Consider the following 21,790-nt stretch of genomic DNA (forward strand, 5'->3'; position numbering starts at 1 on the left):
TTCACCAAGTTTCTGGTTCAATTATTCAAGTACACAGAAACAAAGAGACAGATCACCAGATGAAAGACTTGAGTTTAGCATGTACTTTTTCCCATCTTGCAACCTTAAATAATTTGACAAAGGTCCTCAGTCACATGTGGTCTATCAATTGCTAGGACTTGTTTGAAGTTAATTACTGCCTCCCTCTCAAAAGTCAAGTAATTATTAATCATGGTAGTGTTTTTGCCCAGTGGCTTCAGACACAACTTCTTTATTATGAGGCAGTGAAATTATATCTGCGTGTGTGTCTCATATATATAATTTTTTAACAGAGAAATAACTCTCAAGCACTCCACTGCCATTCTATCAAATGCAAGGCAAGTGATTGCTGAGTTCCCAATTATGTTCAACCTTAAATCACACTGTTTGGTCTGATTGTATATCCAGCCCTACAGGGAGTTGTGCAAAGGCATATATTTGGCAAGCTTTCAAACCATGGCAACAAAACATGTGCTGAAGAAAATGATTCAAAATATTAAGAAAGCAGTCATTTATTTTAGAAAGCCTGTTCACGTGAGACAATAAGCTGCTTCCCAGAATAGGCGCCATCCATCAGGAAAACACTATATCCCAGCCCACGCTAGCTGGAGTGTGCCTCTCGGCGATCACACAGCCATGACGATTATTTGTCATCCACAGTGCATCAAAGGTAGAGAAGCAGGCTGGACACACTTCCATGATGGTGCAGAGCTGTCATAGGCAGCAAACCTCCCTACCCTGGAGCAGTACACAGGGCACAGATGACCTCACAGACTCTTTAAATAGACCTGATTTTACCTACAGATCTATACAAGGGCACATATGGGAACAAAAAGATAATGGAAGGTAGGGGTACCTTGGTGTGGGTATAGATCATCCACTTCTAGGTTTTAAAAGACTTCAGTCAAGCAAGGTGGTTTATACCTGTAATCCTAGTCACTTAGGAGGTGGAGATCAGGAAGAGCAATGTTTGAGGCCAACTTAAACAAATTCTCCAGACCCCCCCACCTCAGTCAATAAAAGCTAGGAACACCTGTCATCCCAGCTATGCAGGAAGCATAAAGGGTTGTGGCCCAGGTCAGCCCAGGTACAAACTCAAGACTCTATTTGAAAATGAACTAAAGCAAAAAGGACTGGGGGCATGGCTCAAGTGGTAGAGGGCCTGCCTCAAAATAGTAAACCCCAGTACTGCCAACAACAATACTCCAAACAAGATAAACCAGGGCTCCATATCAACTGGGGACCTGTTTAGACATCAGATACATGATCAGAGGCTGGGGTCCTTCTAGGAATCAAGTAGCTAGGCCAGCCAAGCTCAGCCTGTGAAAACAAAGGAGATTCCATTGAGGTAAGTCTCAGGAAAATCCTTTTCCAGTGCCTTTCCTGAACATCCCCTCAAAACCATCTGTGCCACCCTGAGAGGCCAACACCCCTCCCAATTTCAGAAGTGTCTATCTCATTTCTTCAGATTTGATGGGAGGACTCAGTGACTCTGATGATTTTCAAGCATTTAAATTATAGCTACCCTGGAATGTGTGTCAAATGTTTGTACACACTAACTTCTAACAATCTAGGTGGGAAAATCACTGCCCTTCAAATATTTACCAGAATTATTGACCACCAGTAGCCAGGTATGTATAGGAGTATGTTTAGAACACTCCGTTGACTAAACTACCATGTTAACTTCAAAAGCAACCAACCAAAGGGTCAAATCAATCAGAAAAGTAACATGACTTGTTGGCTTAAGTATTAGTCACAAGAGAAGAATGGCTACCAGTAAAGGCAGGTCTACTGAGTTTGTGCTAACTAGGACACCAGTGACTTACATGTACTCCCAACTCTTTTCCAAGCCTCCAGCTGACCTTAAACACACCAGCTCACCACTATGGGAAAACCACTCACTGTGACTGCCCACTTCTTACATACAAGACCCTTCAGACATCAGTCAAAACTCTTTTTCAACCCCATCCACCTACCTTCACCTCACACACTGTTGTCCTGACTCTGCCTGTGCTCACCATTTGTTTTCTCAGGGTGGGGACAACCTAGTCTCTAGTTGGGCAGACCAGGCCAAGTCAAGGCACCTGTGCTTGGGTGACATTAGGCTCCAGTCACAGGAAGGGAGCAATTCTCTCAAGCCTAGTGTCATAAACTGATGCTCAAATTCTCCTGCTCAAGGGCGTTATCCCCAAGTCTGTTTCTAAGCAAGGGTCCATTTCACTATAAATTAACTGAGAAGTCACTGTTTTCACATACTCAACCCAATTGCTGTAGTAACACCCTGATAAAGATGGCAACAAAAACAGAAAGTCACACAAGGGAGCTTTTGCTTAGCAGAGAGGTCTCTTGAGTTCTACAAGCCAGTCCCATCTAGCACATTCAAGACCAAAGTCAAATGCTTCAGCAGACAACTTGGAGTGGCACAGTGTATTTGAGACTCAGCGAGTTGGAAATATTACTCTTTACTTCCCTGAAGAAGCTGAGTGCAGAAGGTCCACTATTTCTGAGCACCCTCACAACTTCCTAAGTGTTAGTAGCCTTCCATATTTTCCTTCTCAAAATCTGAATGTTGCCAGGAGGAAAACTAAAGTTTAGATCTGTGCAAATACTTTTATCTTAGCAGACAAGTTACTGGCTCCAGGACGACTCCTGAACTCAGAAGGCATCCCTACCTACCATGCCCACGAGAAACATGCCACAGAGACATCACAGAAAATGTCATCTGGCTCTCAAGCAAAGTGTGACCTCAAATTTGCTGTTGCAAAGCAAGGCATCATGAGCCTTCTGCCCCCTACAAAGAGGCCAACCATCTGGTAAGATCCTATGGTGGACCAAGAACCTAGGATTTTTAACTCTCCATCTTAACCGAGAGGTACAAGAACCATTTCTTGGGACATGGGTTGCTTCTGTTCAAGCCATAGTTAGTCCCAAAATTTCAACTTTAACACTAAAAGGCAGGATTTATAGCAGTGTTGCCCAGAAAACAGTTCCCAAACACTTCAAGAGAAAGACTAACAAGAATTTCAGGATACCCTTCTAAGAGCCAGTTCTGGCAGGTGAGGGCTGCAGCTGACATAGGTAGTCTTTAGAACTCCTCAGTGGTATTCCTTTGATCACTGTCTATCTGTGCACTCAGACAGATAGACAATGCTCTGGCTTTGGCTGTGGCTGCTGGGAACACAGCTGAGCAGCTGAACAAGGACCCTTTCCTGAAAGAGCTGGTGGGGTGGGAAAGAGACAAGGGCCAAAATAAGAAAAAGACAAGGAAAAATTTCTGATAGTAAATGCTATAGACCTACTGAGACTATTGCAAGGATGTCAGGGAGGCAGGATAAAGAATGGAAAGATGACTTCAACTATATTTGATACATTGTAAGAACTTTTGCAAATGCCACTATGTTCCCCCACCTAGCACAACAATAAAAAAAGAAAAAATTGCCACATGCCAAATTAGGGATTGCTGAGACTGAGCCCATGGGGAGAGGGTCTCTCTGAGATGACAAGAAGAACCCTGAATGGCAAAGGGGCAGGCACGGGGAGTGAGGGCAGCATTCCAACTAGAGCAAACAACGAATGCAAAACAGAATCATCCTCAGTATGTCCCAGATATGGGAAGGTCACTGGTGGAGTAGCTCAAGTGGTAAAGTGCCGGCCTAGCAAGCCTAGCGCCAAGCATGAGGCCCTGAGTTCAAACCCCAGCACAGCCAAAAAAACAAAACAAAAACAAGAAAACAGGTTAACAGGAAGGTCAGTGTGCCTAGAAGGGACAAATGGTGTGAAATGAGCAACAAAGCAGGCCAAATGTATTCCAAATGGATGGAAAGTCAGAGTTTAAACAAGCTAGTGACCTAATTCTGTTTACACTTTTTTTTAAGATACTATGGCTCCTGCATAGGGGAGCAAAACTGGAGGCAGGGAATCCAAATAGGAAAATAGGGCAGATGTCCAGGCAGAGAAAAGGAGGGTGGCTTGGAGTAGGGTGGTATTGGTGAAGATGAGAAGAGTCTGATATATCTTAAAAGGAGAACAAAAGAACTTACAGATGGATTCAGTGGTTGGCATGAGAAAAAAAGGTAGAACCAAGGACACTCCAGAGCTTCTGGCTTGAACTGATGATGAGTTTGTGTAAGTCAATTCTAGTCATTTTCACAAATATAATTTCATGCTCTTTTCACCAACAAAGCCCTTCAGCCCTCACCATCACCACTTAACAGTGGATAGAGAGCAAAGCATCTATCCAAACAGCACGGCAGATTTAAGTGTTGATACTTACAATCACGTAAGTTCTAGCCTAGGCTCCCCCTCCGAGCCCATAAGGAGCTGACCTCAGTTACCCACCTCTCCTCCCTGACATCGCCCTTTGACTGAAAAGCCTTTGTTTCCTGGCTTTGAAAGACCCTGCATCAAAAGCAGCTGCTCACAGTTTCAGCTTTCTTTTACCAGGCTTTTTAACACACATACTTTTTCTACTCTGCGTTTGTCACCATTTTAAATGTTGTGCTAGTTAGCAGTAATTATGTAAGTGCAAGCAGCCATATCTATTTTTAAAAGGGAACCCCATTTAGCATTCTTATTTCCTGAAATGTTTAAAATAGCTAGTCCAGTGATGTTTTCAGTCTATTCAAACTGTTTGTGTGGATTTAAACACAGGTTCAGCAGAAACCAAAGCAAGTCAAACATTTACTTTCTATTAAACATCTAAATCAGAAGATTAAAAAACTATTTTACATTTAACAGAAAGAAGTCATCAAATAAGCACAGCAGAAGCCTCACCGGACTGACTGCCAAGCAGGGCTGATATTTGAGAGGTAATCAATTTAGGAAGGGAGGGATGGATTTCTTTAAACTCTTCAAAAAGGAAAAAACACATTTGAGCAAATCTTTTAATTATAGTATCTTCCAAAGAACCTACAAAGCCTTTATTCTTTCCAAACCTAATGCTTTTTAAAGGCAGCTCTTGCCCCTCAATTCCACATGAAATATTCAGTGCAGCATAGTTAAATTTTATTCCCTGCTATTTTTACTGGGTTCACAGAAATAGAGGGTGGCAGCACCTTTAGAACAAACTTCCCGGCAACTTCACTTTCACCATGAATGGCTGCTTCTCAAAACTGAACTTAAAACGCAAAACCTGCTGCAAAGGCCTATTTCAGACCAGGGCAGCTGGTGGGGACTAAAAAGACACTCATTCATATGTTACACCCAACCTTCAAATAAACGATCAGTCCAGTTCTCTGTTTCTTAACTGTGTTTTGCCACATCTTGAAGCTCAGATCTTCATTTTCATCATTTAAATATTGTAGCCTGTATTATTTTTTGGTGTGAACCTATGTGATGGGTAAAGAAGAAAAAGACATGGAAAGAAGCACCTACCTATGGCTGAAAGAAATTTGTAATTTAAATGAACACTGGATAACTGGATCATGTGTAAACATGGGCGTGGGCTTGTTGGTTTGGGTCATTAACAGAATTTTTGCATGTGTGTGTGGTACTGAGAATCAAACCCAGAGCCTCGTGCATGGTAGGCAAACACTAAAACACTTAGGTACATCCCCAGCCCCCATTTATATCAATTACACAACCAAAACCTTAACCTCTTTTCCAGTTAGGGTAATAGGCTACAAATGAACGCAAAACGTTCTCTCTCCGACTAGCACCATGGACTACAGAAGTCCAGCACTAAGAGAAGGGCAGTGTTAAAACTCTCAGTGGTTCACAGCAAAGTTCACTATTCAAAGAGTGCCAACAACTGCAGTCAATCTCAGGCACTCGGCCCCATGCATGTCCCCTGGTAGTGCCCAAGCCTGCTGTTATGAGCAACTCCCCCAAACGTACATGGGATACTACAATTTCATTTTGAATTCTGAAACTGAGACCTTCCCTGTTGACAGGGTTGCAGAATTAAAAGTTTATACTCTCATTTCAGGACTGTCTTATTTGTTTTATAACTTCCTAAAAACACTACACTTGAAGAGGGCAACCGGATCAACAACAAAGACTTACATCACATGACACCTGGAACTGCTAGGAAAGCCAGCCAGGATTTATTCCAGATACTGCTCCAAAGCTTGCAGGGCCAGACTACAACCCACAAATACTGATACTTCCTCAGCTTTAAGAAGGCGGAGTGGGGCGGGGGCGGGGGGGTCTTTAATATGCTGTTAGGAGGTCAAAAGGTTAGAATTTATCTTAATTCATAGATTTGACTTTTGACTTTATAGAATTAACTGTTAGAAATGGACATCTAACCAAAACTGAAAACAGATGAAGGCATATGAAAACAAAATTTAGTTTTCACACCCCAGAAACAGTCATTAGACTTTACATAAAAGGAGACACACACACACACACACACACACACACACACCCCATACTTGCAAAATCATTTTTCTTGGGTGACTCAATGCTGTTTTCTGACTGGTTTCTTGGGTGACTCAATGCTGTTTTCTGACTGGGTCCCAGTGTTTCAGTAAAGCACTCTACTACCTGGCCATTCTGACTGGGTCCCAGTGTTTCAGTAAAACATTCTACTAGCTGGCCCATTTATCACTTTTTCAAACGACATCATCTCATTCAAATATCTCAGTGGCTCTTGTAAAAAATATGTCACACGTCTCTACTGTCAGGGTTTATTTCTAGCACGATATGTTACGCAAAGTTCAGACAAGATGTAGCATCACAGAAGAGGTCCCGGTTATCCTAGACCCTGCAATGGTGCTGATGGTGTCCACACTGCACAGAACACAAGATGAAGTGATGGCTGCCTGATCCAGGATTTCCGCTTCAGGTGCAAGATGGTGGGATTTTGTTAATTCAAGCCAAACAATGCTCATTTCCTAATATTCAATAAAGATCTGGGCTGAAACAAATGTGAAAATTGTCTACTAGGAATGAAAGAATTATAAGGTATACTAAAAGCATGAGATTGCTCACTTAGGAGTTTAGCCAAGGTAGAAGGGGAACACTGGCACTTCCAAAATCTCACAGTCCTCATGCTCTGGTAAGGCATGTAGACAGACATGGCCACAAGTACTCAGGCAGTAGAATGACACTGTGAGACCCAGGCTCTAAGTTTTGCTATGTGACCCCCAATTAGGTTGGTCTTCCTTACTTCATCTAGGTTCATGAAAAGGGAGGGACAAAGCTCACCTGCCTGTCCCTCCAGGCTGGTAAGAAACCAGAGAAGGTGTGTTACATCTTTTTCTTAAGCTGCTAATGTATGCAAAATAGAGTTGTAATTATTTTTAAATAATATTAATTATAGACTACTTATTATTAATACTTACTTAGAGGCCTGGGACTTGGGAAGCCAGTGAAAAGATTAAGGTCTTACTGAGAATTTTTACTTTTAAAGACAAGAAATGCTTGGGGATTATTTATTTTTGAAGATTCATTTTCTTCTACCTTAAATTGCAATGCCACAAAAAGCAGCTATGAGACTGCAAAAGTGTCTGGCTGAAATTGATGTGACTACCCCATCTTTCCTTATGCTGCACAGCTCATTAATTGCACAAATAGGAAAAATACTTAGATGTGAAGATCCTGGAAAATCACAGAATGCTTTTCTACTGTCAAATGGTCACAGAATGGAACCAGGTAAAAACAGGATGGTTTGGAAGCAAATGCCCCATGTACAAAGGCATTCAGGGATTCAATGCAAATATCTCAGTCTTAGCAAAGAGCTAAGTAGGCACTTAAACCAAATTTGACCCAAGTGCACAGCGATTAGGTAGGAAAACTCCATAGTGGAAAAGTGGGGCTTGCAGGAGAAGGTGGTTTATAGAAACTTCAAATTATCTTTGTAACTCTGTTGTACATACCAAGTTACTCCAGAAGTTTTGTTGTTTTTTAAGGACCTTTGAAACTGACAAAGGGTGAGGGCTTATCTTTAAGGTAGCAGTCTGAGAAGGTCAATCCATCAGGAGGACTCAGACACATCATCTCATTTACCCTCACAGCCATCTCTACACAGAGGTTCAAAATATAGGTTAGAAATCATCACTATTTCACAGCTAAAGAAACCCATAAAAAACAAAGCAACTTCCCCAGTACCCTGCAGATTTTCAGAGCTGGAAGTAGGATTCAGTTCCTGATCTGCCTTGATTTCAAAGCCCAGAGAATAAGAAGACTCTGACCAAAGGACCTCAGTGAGAAAGATGGATTCCAGGGAAGGCCAAAATAGAAAACAAACACCCACTAACAGGCTCATTCCAAGCTGGACCTGTGAGTCACCCAAAGGCCAGCAGGGAGGCTTCTTCATTAATCCAGGAAGTGACATGGTCTCCCGTTGAAAAGGCAAGTAAGTGATGCATCTAAAAATGGATGCTTTGGCTCCTCATAGGAACTATGAATGTTGGCCAAGTTCCTTCTTACAGCAAGTCCACCTGAAAATTCCTCACCCAGAGTTCCATTCTCCACCTAAACTGCTCAAAAAGCCAAACTGTGAGGCTGTCACTGGGTCAATTCCAGGGCCATGGCTTAAGGGATTAAGAAATTGACAAACACCAAACAGAGGAAGAAAAGATATAATTACAAATAGACATAAATCAACTACCAGGTGGTTTTCAAATCCAACCAAAAAGAATAGCTATCAGAATGAACCAATTATAAAGCAGCTCTTCTTTAGATGATCTTTTTGACTGCTCTCAGGTCAGAGTCCCTCTCTGCCTGATGTCCTCTGTATACCACCAGAGGGCACTAACTCATGGAGTTGCTCTTTAAAAGCTTATGACAGTTTAAACTACAGGAATGTTGAATGAAACCTAGATTTCAAATCAATGGAGTGCTAAGTATGCAATTTTGACAGTGGCTTTAAACAGTCATCAGTCAGTCGTAAATTTCAATTTAACTCCACAAAACTTAAAGGTGCACACATGCAGAGCCAAAATATATGAGAACAGTGAGTTAATCAAATCTTCAGATTTATGAAAGTAACATTTCAAAATAAAAGTGATGAATTGCATCTCCATCTTTGGTTACAGGGGTTGTCATTTGGAAAACCTGAACCTGCATCTTTTACATGTACATAAGAGCACCAAGAAATATGTTTTGGTTTCTTCTTTGCTTTGAGAAGCCATTATTGAATTAGAAGTGAACACTCACTATAACAAAATTATTGTGCACTTTATTAAGGATGATTAAAATATGATTTAATCTTTCATATTAGGATCTTTCCAAGAATAAACAGCAAAAGCTTACCAGTCCTCACTATTTCCCAGGTTGCTGTTCTAAGCCCATTAACTTATTTAATACAACATCCCCCTGATGGGTTTAATTCTATTTAAGTAAAAAGTTCAACACTGCATTTCTTGAATTCAATCCAGAATTTTTCTTTATATGTGTATCTTCCCCTGGTGACTTACGTGTTCACAAAACTATAAATACAAATTTGTGAGTTCTGCCTCTTTAACCACTTTCTGCAATTACATCCTCACCCCAGAAAATGACACTTCTTAGAAATTTCATGGGAGGCTAAGAATATGTAATCAAAATAATTCAGCAGTAAGTGCATAACACTACAAAAGGTTTTTTTGTTTTTGCTTTGGCTTGTGGTACATAAAACCCTGGTCTTCACTTTCACACTTTATTTAAAAGAAACTGAATCTTTATTGATTTGATCAGAAATATGGTCACTTCTCTATATGAAATAAAATTCAAGTTTAATAAGATCTTTGTCCTGGTTTCAGTTGATTTCTTCAGTGTGTAACAGCCAATGTTTACAATGAAATGAACAAAATCTGACAAAATATGCTGTATCTGGAAAAGAAGTTTTAGTTCTTTTAGACAATCCATTACAGGTTAGTGCTACAAATAAACTCACCTTGAGATAATAGCCTATATCACAGGATACTGACTCCTTGGTTTCATTTTTGTTCTTTATTTAAAAACAAAAAAAGCTTCTCAAAAATTTTCAAAAACAGTATAGGTGTTGTGGCCTATGCCAACATACAAAGCATAAAGATGGAGTAACCACAGCATCCGTGTGGGTGCTGTGGAACAAAAGTACTCTGCTAATACTACTGAGATAGAGTCAGGCACTGCTTGATGACAAAGGCACTTACTGAGGTAAGTGCTGCTGGGTGATTCGTTGTCATGTGAACATCAGGGCATGAACTTATGACAAGAACTAAGACAGCTGTGAGATCACAAGGCCACATAGTGTTTCACATATGTGGCACATGTCTGTCCTTGTCTACAAGTTTACCAGTGAAGTTTACTTGTTCTAAAAAATATTTTCACTTATCCTGCATACTTGATGAAGTTTGTTAAATATTAAGGAAATGGTTCAGTATTTGCCTATTTTCTACCTTCCTACTCTTATTTCTTGGTATTTCTCTCTAGACTCTCCCTAGATGTCTTGACGTTGCAATAGTCGAGACATGACTGTTTCTCCTACCACCTGTCTCCCACTGTTTGGGAGGCACGGTGACACAACATACAGTGAGTCTGTAACTCACGGATCCATAGTTCTCACGTGCTCTGGCTTCTTGCACCACCTTGCATTATACTGTCAGTTATTTTAATACAACAGCTTTTATATTTACTCCCGAATTCTCACCCTTTTCCATTTTAACAGGTATACAGTATATAAATAGCAAGTTAAAGATTGAGACAGGACGCAACGCTAGTGGCCCACTAGTTTTTCAACAGCATTTATTGAGACTCCACTGTCCTGTAAGCTGCAGAGACAGGACAAGACAGAGGCCCTGCTCTCATGGAGCTTCCATTCTTGTGGGAAACAGTAATCAACACACAAAACAGATCATGCTGGAATAGATGCTAGTGAGAATAGGAATGCTTGGTGGTGAGGGGCAGAGAGGGGCGTCACAGATGTCACTGTGGCCTCTGGAACCAGGGGCACATGGACAGAGATCTGCTCTCCAGAGCTAAGTCAGGCCATGGGCTCCTTCACAATCACTCTGGATGAAGCAACAATAGGTCACTATAATCTATTTTCTTTTTAGTAACATTTGATTCATTTGAAGCCAGATATGGAGCTGGAAGGATGGTAAAGCTCTCCCTACAAGTTCTGCCAGCTTCATCCCAATGTGTCAGCCCTTACAGTTCCAGCTCTGTGGATCCCTCTTCTTGCTGCGCCCATGAACAAGTGTGTGGTGAGAGCCTGAAATAAACAGGTGTAAAATGGGTCAAGACCGTCGCTTCTATTTCTGTTTTTAACTGAAGAAAATTTGCCCCATTTCCAGAGGCAGAGAAGGAAAAAGCTGAATAAAGGCAAACTGAAGTATATTTTAAACATACTTACATTATGTGTATATATATACATATATATATGTATGTGTACATCTGCCCCACACACATTCCATATACGTATATACAAACACATGTATGACTTAGCGCTTAACATATCCAGAATCTTTTCCTGTTCAAGGGCTTTTATGCCATTACAATAGCGTAACTTTCATAGGTTGTAGGGTGTGTCTTTCAGAGACCACAAAACTGTTTTAAAGGATCAAATTAAAAATTAAAGGTTCAAAGATGATCAAGGTCCAGATTCAATTAACACTAATTTTAGAAGAATTTTTTTTACTTACTATGCATATTCAGCAAACTACTTCAGTTTTGCTTTGTTTCTTCCTAACATTGCATCCCAGGGGAGTCATTACGTACAATCAGCTCTCTAATTCAGATTAACATGTCTAAGCACATACTGACATAACAGAGCACAATGCTTCCAGAGGATCCCTGTTAGATCTGTGAAGCACAGCACTAAGAAGGTGGGTTTCAATCCCCAGAACTTCCAATTACACTTTGTATGCCAGCGTCTTGGGTTAGAAAAAGAGATACTGGAGGCTACAAGAGGAAATGGACATTTCCTAATGAATGTTAAGATTCTAACAGGTGACAGGTGATATGCACAGTGGCCTTGAAACTACTAAAACATGCATGAACACAAAAGGGAAGCCTCGGAAATCTGTTCACTCACTTCCGTTGCTCAGGGACTAATATAGGGCAGAGTCAAGTGAGTGACTTCAGGTAAAACAGGGAATGATAGGCTCATGAGTCTTACAGGGCAAGCTGAAGCACATCGGAGAGGAGACTGGATGCTCTTTTGTGTGAGGACTGATTTCAGGCAATGCACAAATTAACAGAATGTAAGCATGACTGTTTAATTCCATGGGATGATCAAGGTGATTAAAAAGGTATATGTCTCTAGTGCTCACCCAGGAGGCACCTTCACAAACCTAGAATCTGGTACCATAAGGTCATGAGTAAAAAGAAAAGAGCTGTGGGCTTCTTGCAGTGAAAAGTAGTCATTACATTTGTAATCTATTTCCCTAAAAAACTAAATAATTAGTAACTTAAGATACCAGAACAACAAATTGCAGACTTCAAGGTGATTAAATGTAAATTACTTTTTTACATAACATGAGACCATCTCTGGAATCAGACAGCAGCTTCTGACTTGTTTTTCCATTGCTCTTTGCACATTTGCTTTCTGCTACCAATATTTTAAGACCTGCATAAACAGAAACAATATTTATTCTTCTCTTTCTCCAAAAACAGTTATGCACTTTACCTTTTTGGCTTAAAGGTACATTATTCCACCATCACTTCCCCCACCCATCCACCCTGACTCATTCACTCACAACCATGTGCCGATGCTGAGACAGGCTCTAGGGAAACAAAGTAAGGGAAGCCCTTACTTTTTGTGTGTGTGCCTACAAAAGGGTCCCAATGTAGTGGGTTAAAGACACCAATAAAGAGATCATAACAATGCAGTGTGGCAAGGACTCTGGGATATGAGTGCAATATCCAGGAGAGGAGTGAACTGAAGGGACAGGCTGTGCTGAAATGACCCCAGGAAGTGGCATCTGACTAGCCTCTGGAGTCTGTCTCCTAGATTAAGCAGAAGTGAGGAGAAAGGGCTGGGCCAAAGAAAGGAACATCAAGCAGAATGGATTGTATGAAGTGCCTGCATGTCTAGGAAAGGGAGAAAGGTAGGTAGGATATAATTATGTAGGGACACATTGTAACAGACAGGGAAGGGTTGTGGAGGATGGTTCTCTCAACTTTCATCTACATCTACACTCAGAGGTAGGAGTTTTAGGTTAATGAAGACGCTGCTACAGAAGCAAACCCAGATAACCACGAAACAGAAGGGCCAGAATACTAGCATGCATGTGGATGCCTTGCCTTGAGGACAAGGAAGGTGCAAGTACCTACCTACTGCAGGACAAACACTGCCTTGGCTATGGTCATGCTGGCTGTTTGAGTTGGTCATACTAAAGTTTAAGTTTTAGCAGTAAACTTTCCAAAAAAACTTAATAACAAGCTTAAAAGTTACACCCTAGATGTTTTGAGCTTTCCAGTGACCCAGGTCTAAATTAAAAACAATGAACAAATATCAGAACATATACTTTCTAGTCTCCTAGACACTGACCTGCACTTTCAAAGAAACTACAATTTTGTGCATGCCAATTAAGTAATTACTCTAACAATGCTTTTGAAAAAGTGAGTACTTTGGTTCTTTTCCATAACATGTATTATAATTTACCAGTGGCATCAGGAAATAGCCCTTTTTTTGCTGGGATACAGTCCAGTCCATTTTTCATAAAGATTTATGTGTGAAGGGGTAACTCTGTAAGCAAAATATCACTTAGTGTAGAGAAAAACCTCAAAACAAATTGCGATAAAGTCATTAATGTTCTTTTAATTTCTTGTTCAATTTCCAGTTCTTGCTATTCATACGCTTCTCATCAAATGGAAACACTTTAATTAGAATAAAGAGAGTTTAAGAAACTTATGTAATGAGTAAGCTTCCATTATTATGAAATGGTGTTTCCTGAGCTTGCTTTCACGTGAATGCAATGGTGCAAGAAGGAGAACACCACTGCTAAAGAGAAACACAATTCGCAGCCCTGCAGACTCTCACAATACTCCCAGACTACTGAAGCCTGAGCACTGACAACCTGTGGACCACTTAGATCCCTCATTCCCTGACATAAGCTGCTACAAAATGAAGTAATTGCTCCTTCAATATACAAGTCATCTGAGAACAAGAGTGCACAAATGCATGGCTGAAATTGGGGTCTTCCTAAATACTGGGCTCTGGGGATCTCTGAGGACTTTTTTTTCTTTTTTTGCTAATCTTACTCCTGCGAGAAACAAGCTAAAGGGAACCTAAACTAAACCTGATGGATATTCATTTGCCTTTCCTTGTGGGGCTCAGATTAACAGCTTATGCGAATTCTCAGTATGAAAAGTAGGAACATGTGAGCTGCAGAGGTCCTCCTATTTGCTCCTTCAAACTATCTTTTTTACCTAATCTGCACGGCTAAAAAGTACTTTCCTGACATCATCAATTTTTATTAATCTTCACAGACTCAATGTGGATCTATGCATATAACATCTACAGTAGTTACACTCTGCCTGATACAAGGCTGACCATGTGTGCCCTGTCAAAATGATCAGAGGGCAGGCAGAGTGTGCATGCTGCTGCCTATACTGTGCATGACTGCCATGAAGCTATAAAATGTCTGCTTCAAACACGTATAAAATTATTGAGCTAAGTACTACCAACAGAACTTGAGGTCTGTGCCAAAATAAAGATTGGTATCTAAAGATATGCCAAAATAAAGACAAGACACTGAAGGATTATTTTTCTCCTGGGGAAAAATTTTCCTGTAACAAGCTGTTCACATGGGCAACACCTTCTTTAGTGACTCAATGAAAGGTCACCTTCTGAGTGAAAGCAAACAAACAACAGAAAGCAGCCATTTTTGGAAGACCTTGTCAAAATGATGACCTGTGCTTCTCTTACTTCACTGTGACTCAAAATCCTGCTCCAAGCCCATGATTGCAAGAGAAACCACTAAGACTTAAAATGAGGTCTGAGCGGCCCCTCAGAGTCCCTCAGATCCCCTGAGACTGGCTCCATAGGTAGCAGGTTAGAACAGAGGCCACTGAAGCACCTGGCCTCTCACTTGCCTCACAAACCTACTCTGCTCATAAAGCATTCTAAGTGGCTTTAGATCCACACAGGCAAAGACAGTCCTTCATGAACTATGTTCCTTGAACCCACTCCTCCAATAACACTGGACTGCACTTCCATAGCTATCTCCAAGACCTTGCGGTCAAGTAGGACTGTCATGAGCCACATGTAGCCTCTGAGCATCTAAAAATGTACCCATTCTGGATTAAGATGTGCCAAAAGTAAAAACATACACACCAACTGGCAAAACTGTGCCAAAAAAGGTAACATATCTCAATAATTTTTACAGATTACATATTCACCCATTTTTCATATATATAAAATATATTAAAATTCAATTCATTCTTTTACTAAAAATATGGCTACTAGAACATGGCAAAATCCACATGACTCCCTTTACACTGACTGCTATTGGACTGCCCTGCCTTTAGACTTAAGAGTTGAGTTCAAGCCCCATTCTGAAATTACAACTGAATCCTCTGGACCCATGACCTCATCTGCCTTTATCTCCCTCCTGCCTCTTCTGCTCCTTGCCTGGCATGGATCACATGACCCATCATCACATGAACTTTTCTACGCATGTTCAGCTTCCTCATCCCTCCTCCCTCCACTGAACTCACCTGGCAAAATCCTCATCTCTGGTTTAAAATCTAATTCTTGCCCTCCTTAGTCTGTACTTAGCTATAGAAAACAGAACTCCAAAATATCAGTTCTGCTTCCTGTCCACTCATTTCCACCTGAACCACCTGGCATTAGGCTGTGTTCTCACCACTTCACCCAAACAGCTCTTTTCAGTCACCAGTGACCCCCACGCTGCCAAATCCACAGTAAATCCTCAATCAGTACTGGCCTGACCTTTAGAAATACACAATTTGTGTGTGTGTGGTACCGGGCTTTGAACTCAGGGCCTCACACTTGCTAGAGATGCACTCTACCACCTGAGCCACTCCTCTAACCCTTGCTTGACCTTCAGTAGCACTTGACACATGACCATACTTTGCCTCTAGGACACCCTAGTCACCTGGTTTGCGTCCTCTGGTTGCTTCCTCTCAGTCTCCTCTGCTTCCTTCTCTTCCCAACTTCCCTTTAACACTGGGTACCCCAAGACTACCTGTTTGGACTTTGCAATCTATAGGTGCTCCCTAAGGATTTCCTTTAGTCTCATAGCTTGAAAGTCCTCTCAGACAAACTGAAAACACTCCAATGTCCAGTGCCAGCCTAGGCCTCTCCTCTGAGTTAGACCCCACACATGACTGCCTATGCAACACCTCCATTTGGCATCTAAAAGCCAACATGTCCAAAACACAGCTCTGACATTCTCCTTGCCCTCCTTCCCAACCTGTCACTCCCATGGTCTCCCATTCCAGGAATGGTGAACTGCATTCTTCCACGTTACCCTGTGCGCAACACCAACGTCATCACTCACACTTTCCATGTGAATGCCATGTATCAGCTGTTACTTCAAAACTGCTGCATGTGACCACTTCCGAGTGTCCTGGTCCAAGCCACCATCAGCTCTTGAAACAGTCTCTGCCCTGGGCTTCCTGCTTCTACCCTGCTCCCCTAAATCAGGGAGCAGCTAGGTACATTTTCTGTAAAGGGTAAGGCAGGCCATGTAGTCTGTTACAAGGACTCAGCTAGGCTGTAGTAGCTTGAAAGCAGCCTCAGACAGTATACGGATAAACAAGTACAGCTCCTCAGGTAGAATGTGGATGAACCAGTGAGGCTCTGCTCCAGTAGAACCAGTACTGACGTGGACCTTGATATCTGAATTTCATATAATTTTCATATGATACAAAAATATTATCACTCATTTTTTCAATGACTTAGAAATGTAAGCAATTCTTAGCTTGCTAGCTGTATCAAAATGAGCAGTGGGCAGGGCCATGGTATGTGGACCCTGCCCTATATTCAGAGTGATCGTGTTTTCTTCCTACTCAAAAATTCTTGGACAGCTTCCTTCTCATTCAGTAAAATCAAAAGGCTTTTGCCATGGTGGTACATGTTTGTAATCCCAGCATTCAGGAGGCAGAGGAAGGAGGATCCTGAGTTCAAGACCAGCCTGGGCTTCAAAGCAAGTACCTGGCCAGCTTCAGCTATATTTTGAATCTCTGTCTTCAAAACAATAAATAAATAAAGAGGTCTTACCATGACCTGCAAAGGTGCCCAGGATGCTTCTCCTGGAACCTCTCTTCCCCTCTCTCTGGACAGCAACTCCAGCCGCCTAACTGTACAGACTTCTCTTTCACTACTGCCAAACCTACATCTATCCTGGGGCCTTTGCTTTGGCTGTTCCCTCTGCCTGGGATATCTCACTCCAAATATCTGTGGTTCACTATGCCACACCCTTCCCGTCATTTTATGGGAGACTCCTGCTCAAGTCACATTGACTAAAACATCACACAGGCATCCAGAACCCCTCCATAAGGTTTACTTTGCTTCTCTGCTCTTCATCATAACCATTATCACTGACACTTATTTCTTTATTATTTAGAAATAAACAGATTGGAGAAGATTTTTGTTTGTTTGGTTTTGCTTTTTTTTTTTTTTTAACAGAGTCAAAGCAAGCATGGTATATAAGAGCATGAAATCTGGAATTAGATTGCCTGGTGGAATGTCAATGGCACCACTACTTGCTGTGTGACACAGAGCAAGTTAACTTCTCTGTACCTCAGTTTCTTCATCTGTGAAATGAGGGGCAAAACACCTTCTTCCCCAGAATGTTCTGGGGAATACATGACCTGGTAAATGCAGCTGGCACATACTAACACTCAATTACTACTTGTTTTTTATTTATTGCTATTGTCCCTTTCCCTCTATAAGAAAATAAGGTCTTCAAGGTGAATGGCTTGGTTTTGTTTACTGCTTTACTCCAGGTACCTAGTACAGTACCTCATAATAGGCATTCAATTAAAGAACAAATATTTAGCTGGGGGGTGGGGGGGCAGGAGCCTCACACCTGTTATCTTAGCTACTCAGAAGGCAGGTATCAGAAGAATCACTACTCAAGGCCCGCCTGGGCAAAAATCAAGACCTATCTCAAAATACCCAACACAAAAGAAGGGCTAATGGAGTGGTTCAAGTGATACAGTGCCTGCCTAGCAAGCATGACACCAGATCAGGCAAAGAAATCAGTGAGGACGCCCACACACAAACACATACCTCCCATCTCAAACAAGAAGCCTATACCCCAGCTGTACGAGAGGCATAGGAAGGCAGGCTCAGGCCAGTCTGGGCAAAAAAGCATGAGACCCTATCTGAAAACTAAGTAAAGCAAAAACAAGACTAGGGCATTGCTCAAGTGCAGAGTGCTTGTGAAGGCCAAGTTCAAACCCTAGTACCAGCAAAAAAATAAGAGAACAAAGCAGGGGTGGGGTGGGGGAAGAGACATACCATTCTAGGTGGGTTTGCCAATGTTTCCCCTCCCTAGAGGAGCAGGTCCATTTAAGGCAGGCATAGCTACCTAAGGAAGATACCTCCTACAATATAAAACTCTGTGGTCTTAAACCAAATTACAGAAGAAATAGATTTTATAGTCAGGTTTGAACTTCCACATGGAAAATGCCAGCTTAACTTACTACTAACACAATTCTGGATAGATCTTATGATATTTTCTAGATACAACCACAAAAGACTATCTATTCAAAGCAGTTTAAATTTAATTGACTTCTTTTAAAACCAAAGAACACCTCACCAAATAATCAAGTCTTCCCCAAGCCAGAAGTGGTGGACAAATTTCTGTCTACCAATGAGAAGCAGGCTTGGCTTAAAGGACATCATAGGTTTGCCATGTCTCCTTACACCCACACATGTATTTCTCCCCCCTATGACAGAGTTGTGATTTACAGATGGTGTTTAGATAGATAAAACAATTCCACAAGCTACCATTATATGACAGATTTGGAAAGTAAAGGTGCCTATGTCCTTCCCAGAGTAATATGGGCTCCTCTGAGTAAAGCTCATCTTCCCTTAAAAGCAACATAGGGACAGGGAAGTCACCCCTATTTAGCAAAGTAGAAACTATGCTCTTAACCTCTGAACTAAATGTTTCATTGTGAAATAAGAAACGAACATCTTTAATACTGGCTCAATCCAGAAAACAAATTTTCGAGATGTGGTTGGTAGAAACACACCAATGTTAAATAGTGTATAATTCCACTGCAGAACTGCCTTTCTGTACTGAATGCCTAAAAACCATGTGCCTGGCTAAGTAAACAAGGAGACAAGGTAAGAAACTGGGGGTTGTGGGGGTTGAGGAGTAGGTCAATCCCAAGAGATCAAGGTGAGTTGCCATGCTCTTCAAGGCCTTCCCACTGTGCCCTGCACTGCTGATGGTGATGTGACTAGAATAAATGGTTGGTGTTCACTAGAAGGTCCTAAGAAGTGGTGAGATCTGAGATATGTACACTTCTGTTACCCCTGTGGTTGTTTTATATATTTTTTTTAATTCTGCACTTGACTGACCATTAAGGTCATTGTGACATAGCAGAGGACCAGCATGAGACAGGCTGGGACAAGTCACATCTCAATTCTGCATTGCTATACAATGACAAAACGTGAAAAATAGGAATGATGGTGCTCTAATTTAATACTGTATTTAGCTGATGATCCCAAATAACACTTTGTCAGCTTTTGTAATCTAGCACAAAACCACATGCCTTGTGACCTACCAGCTGGGCTATGGTAATGCCCTTGACTTGAAGCTTAAAAGCTTTGGTTGGGACATAACTTTGATGTATTGTCTTTCCATATCAAACTGTAATGATTATCCCCAGATCTGTCATCACACAGAGTGCTACCAAAATTAGATTATGGCCAGCTAATAAGACTGCCTCTCCCCTTTGGCACCACCAAGAAAGCTGCTACTCGGCTTTGCCTGCTTGCAAGATCGAAAAGCCAGGGCTGTTTGGTTTATGGGAAGTGGGGAGAAGAACCATCTGCCTGGTCTGGTGTTTCTTTAATTAAAACTTTAATTACAGATATATCTCTGCACAGATACATGCAGTCTACAGCTCCTGTTCTTAATTATCTGTGCTAATGAGAAATGAAAAGAGAGTTAGCATTTGCTGAGTGTCTACTATATGCAAGAACATAACTCAGGTGCTGTAAGGTAAACTAGAGCTGGTAAGGGAGACCAAGACCCAGACCTTGGCCACAAGTTTCAACCTTCTCCTCTACCATCTTCACATCATCACAAAAAAGTTCTCGGCATTTAGTTCTCCTTTGGAAAAATGGTGGATTAAGAAAAAGGATCATCACAGAAGAGAGGAAAAAGGACTAGTCAAGCCTCGATAATCAAAGTATTATGGTAGGTATGTGAATGTCCGTCATATGGCATGTTTCTGAACATGCCACGTGACTTCCTGCCTGGCAGCAATTTTGATGCTGCATTCTTCATTAACTCCCTTTCTGGCTAGGGCAGATTCTCACTGAGGAATGACAAATATCCTTCCATACCTTCACCATGTGTTTCTAGTCTCTGCAAAAGTTTCAGAAGGTCTAAAGGCAATCAGAAGGGACTCCTAAGGCAGCCACTTCGTACTTGGGCCAATCTGCTGGGGTCTGGGACCACACACAGAGCTTCCTGACTCCACATTAAGGAGGCCTACACTCGGCATCAGAATCACCATAACCTTATGTCATCTGCTCCTATGAAGGTAGAAACAGGATTACTTTGACTACTTTGCCAACATTTCTGAAGGCAGACAGTTAACTGAAGGTCTCTGTGCTGTTAAGTTTGCTCTATTCTCCATCCCAACATACATTATTGATGTGATGACAGTGGAGGCTACAGCAGCAAGTCCTATAGACTTTACTTCTTCTCAGGAGCAGATTCCTCATCACCAAAAGAGAGGGATTCAAACCACGTAATCAGAGACCTTACAGCATAAAAACCTACGCAGCAGGTATGCAGAACTTTTTAAGCTGGCTCCAAAACAATCCAAGCCTTTCCGAGCACCTTTCCTGTCTACTCAGTGGTTGAAGCCTGGTGTTTCTCGGCCTATCAAAACCTATTCGACTGCCAGGTGCCAGTGGCTCACGCCTGTAATCCTAGCTACTTGCAAGGCTGAGACCAAGAGAATCACAGTTTGAGGTCAGCCTGGCCAAATAGTTTGCGAGACCCCATCTCCAAAATAACCAGAGAAAAAAATGGACCGGAGGTGTGGCTCAAGCACAAAACCCTGAGTTCAAACCCCAGTCTCACCAAACAAACAACAGTGACAACAACAATAACAAAAAACAACACAAAACAAAAAAAAGTGCTATTAAATTACCTAAATTCTCAAAATGAACCCAGCTAGGCTAGACGATCAGAAACAAAACCTAACAGTGTTCAGGCTAATAACGGGTCGTGCCTACCTACCCCACTGGAAAACAGATACGAAGACAAATTAAGAAAGTCCATTTGAAACACCTACTATGTGCTAGGCACATGGAGGATTTCAAGTACTGTACAGTCTGATGACAGATAAGAAAGAGAAAAAGAGGGAGGGCAGAACTATGGAAGAGGAGAACAGAAGGGAAAAGGGACAATAAATTCATAAAAGAAGGGGAGAAATAAGAAAAATGGAAGAAAGCAGTCTTCTACTTCTTGAACCCTGTAACTAAGCATGATGATCAGTTCTCACTCACAGAGGAATGTTGCAGAACTATGGAGGGACTTTGCCTACAGGACAGATACTGATTAGTGTTGGTTGAACAACTCAACTGGCCCACAGAGACCATTTTAACTTACACAGCAGCCTACTGTAGGATTACTAGCACTGGACCATATTCTAGAAGCACAAATCTGTATGTGTACAAATTATTTATTATTAA

At 41.5% G+C, this 21,790-nt stretch overlaps 1 protein-coding gene across 24 annotated transcripts in view; it reads right to left on the bottom strand.

Annotated features, from left to right (window-relative positions):
• The window catches only part of Camta1 (calmodulin binding transcription activator 1), an 826,483-nt gene that overhangs the window by 715,610 nt on the left and 89,083 nt on the right, over positions 1 to 21,790 (bottom strand). For 2 of the 24 annotated variants that reach the window (XR_012450138.1, XM_074081475.1), the window contains one exon: positions 10,655 to 12,496. The exons of 19 other annotated variants lie outside the window; for them this stretch is intronic. Coding sequence is in view for 2 of the 5 variants with exons in the window: in XM_074081475.1 (XP_073937576.1) it covers positions 12,479 to 12,496 (18 nt within the window). In the remaining 3 variants the exon portion in view is untranslated. Of the gene's footprint in view, positions 1 to 10,654; positions 12,497 to 21,790 lie in introns of those variants that run through there. 3 more of the 24 variants (XR_012450137.1, XR_012450139.1, XM_074081474.1) reach the window with 3 other exon arrangements.

This window comes from Castor canadensis, chromosome 7 (genome assembly GCF_047511655.1).
Source record: "Castor canadensis chromosome 7, mCasCan1.hap1v2, whole genome shotgun sequence".
Classification (NCBI taxonomy): Eukaryota; Metazoa; Chordata; class Mammalia; order Rodentia; family Castoridae; genus Castor; species Castor canadensis.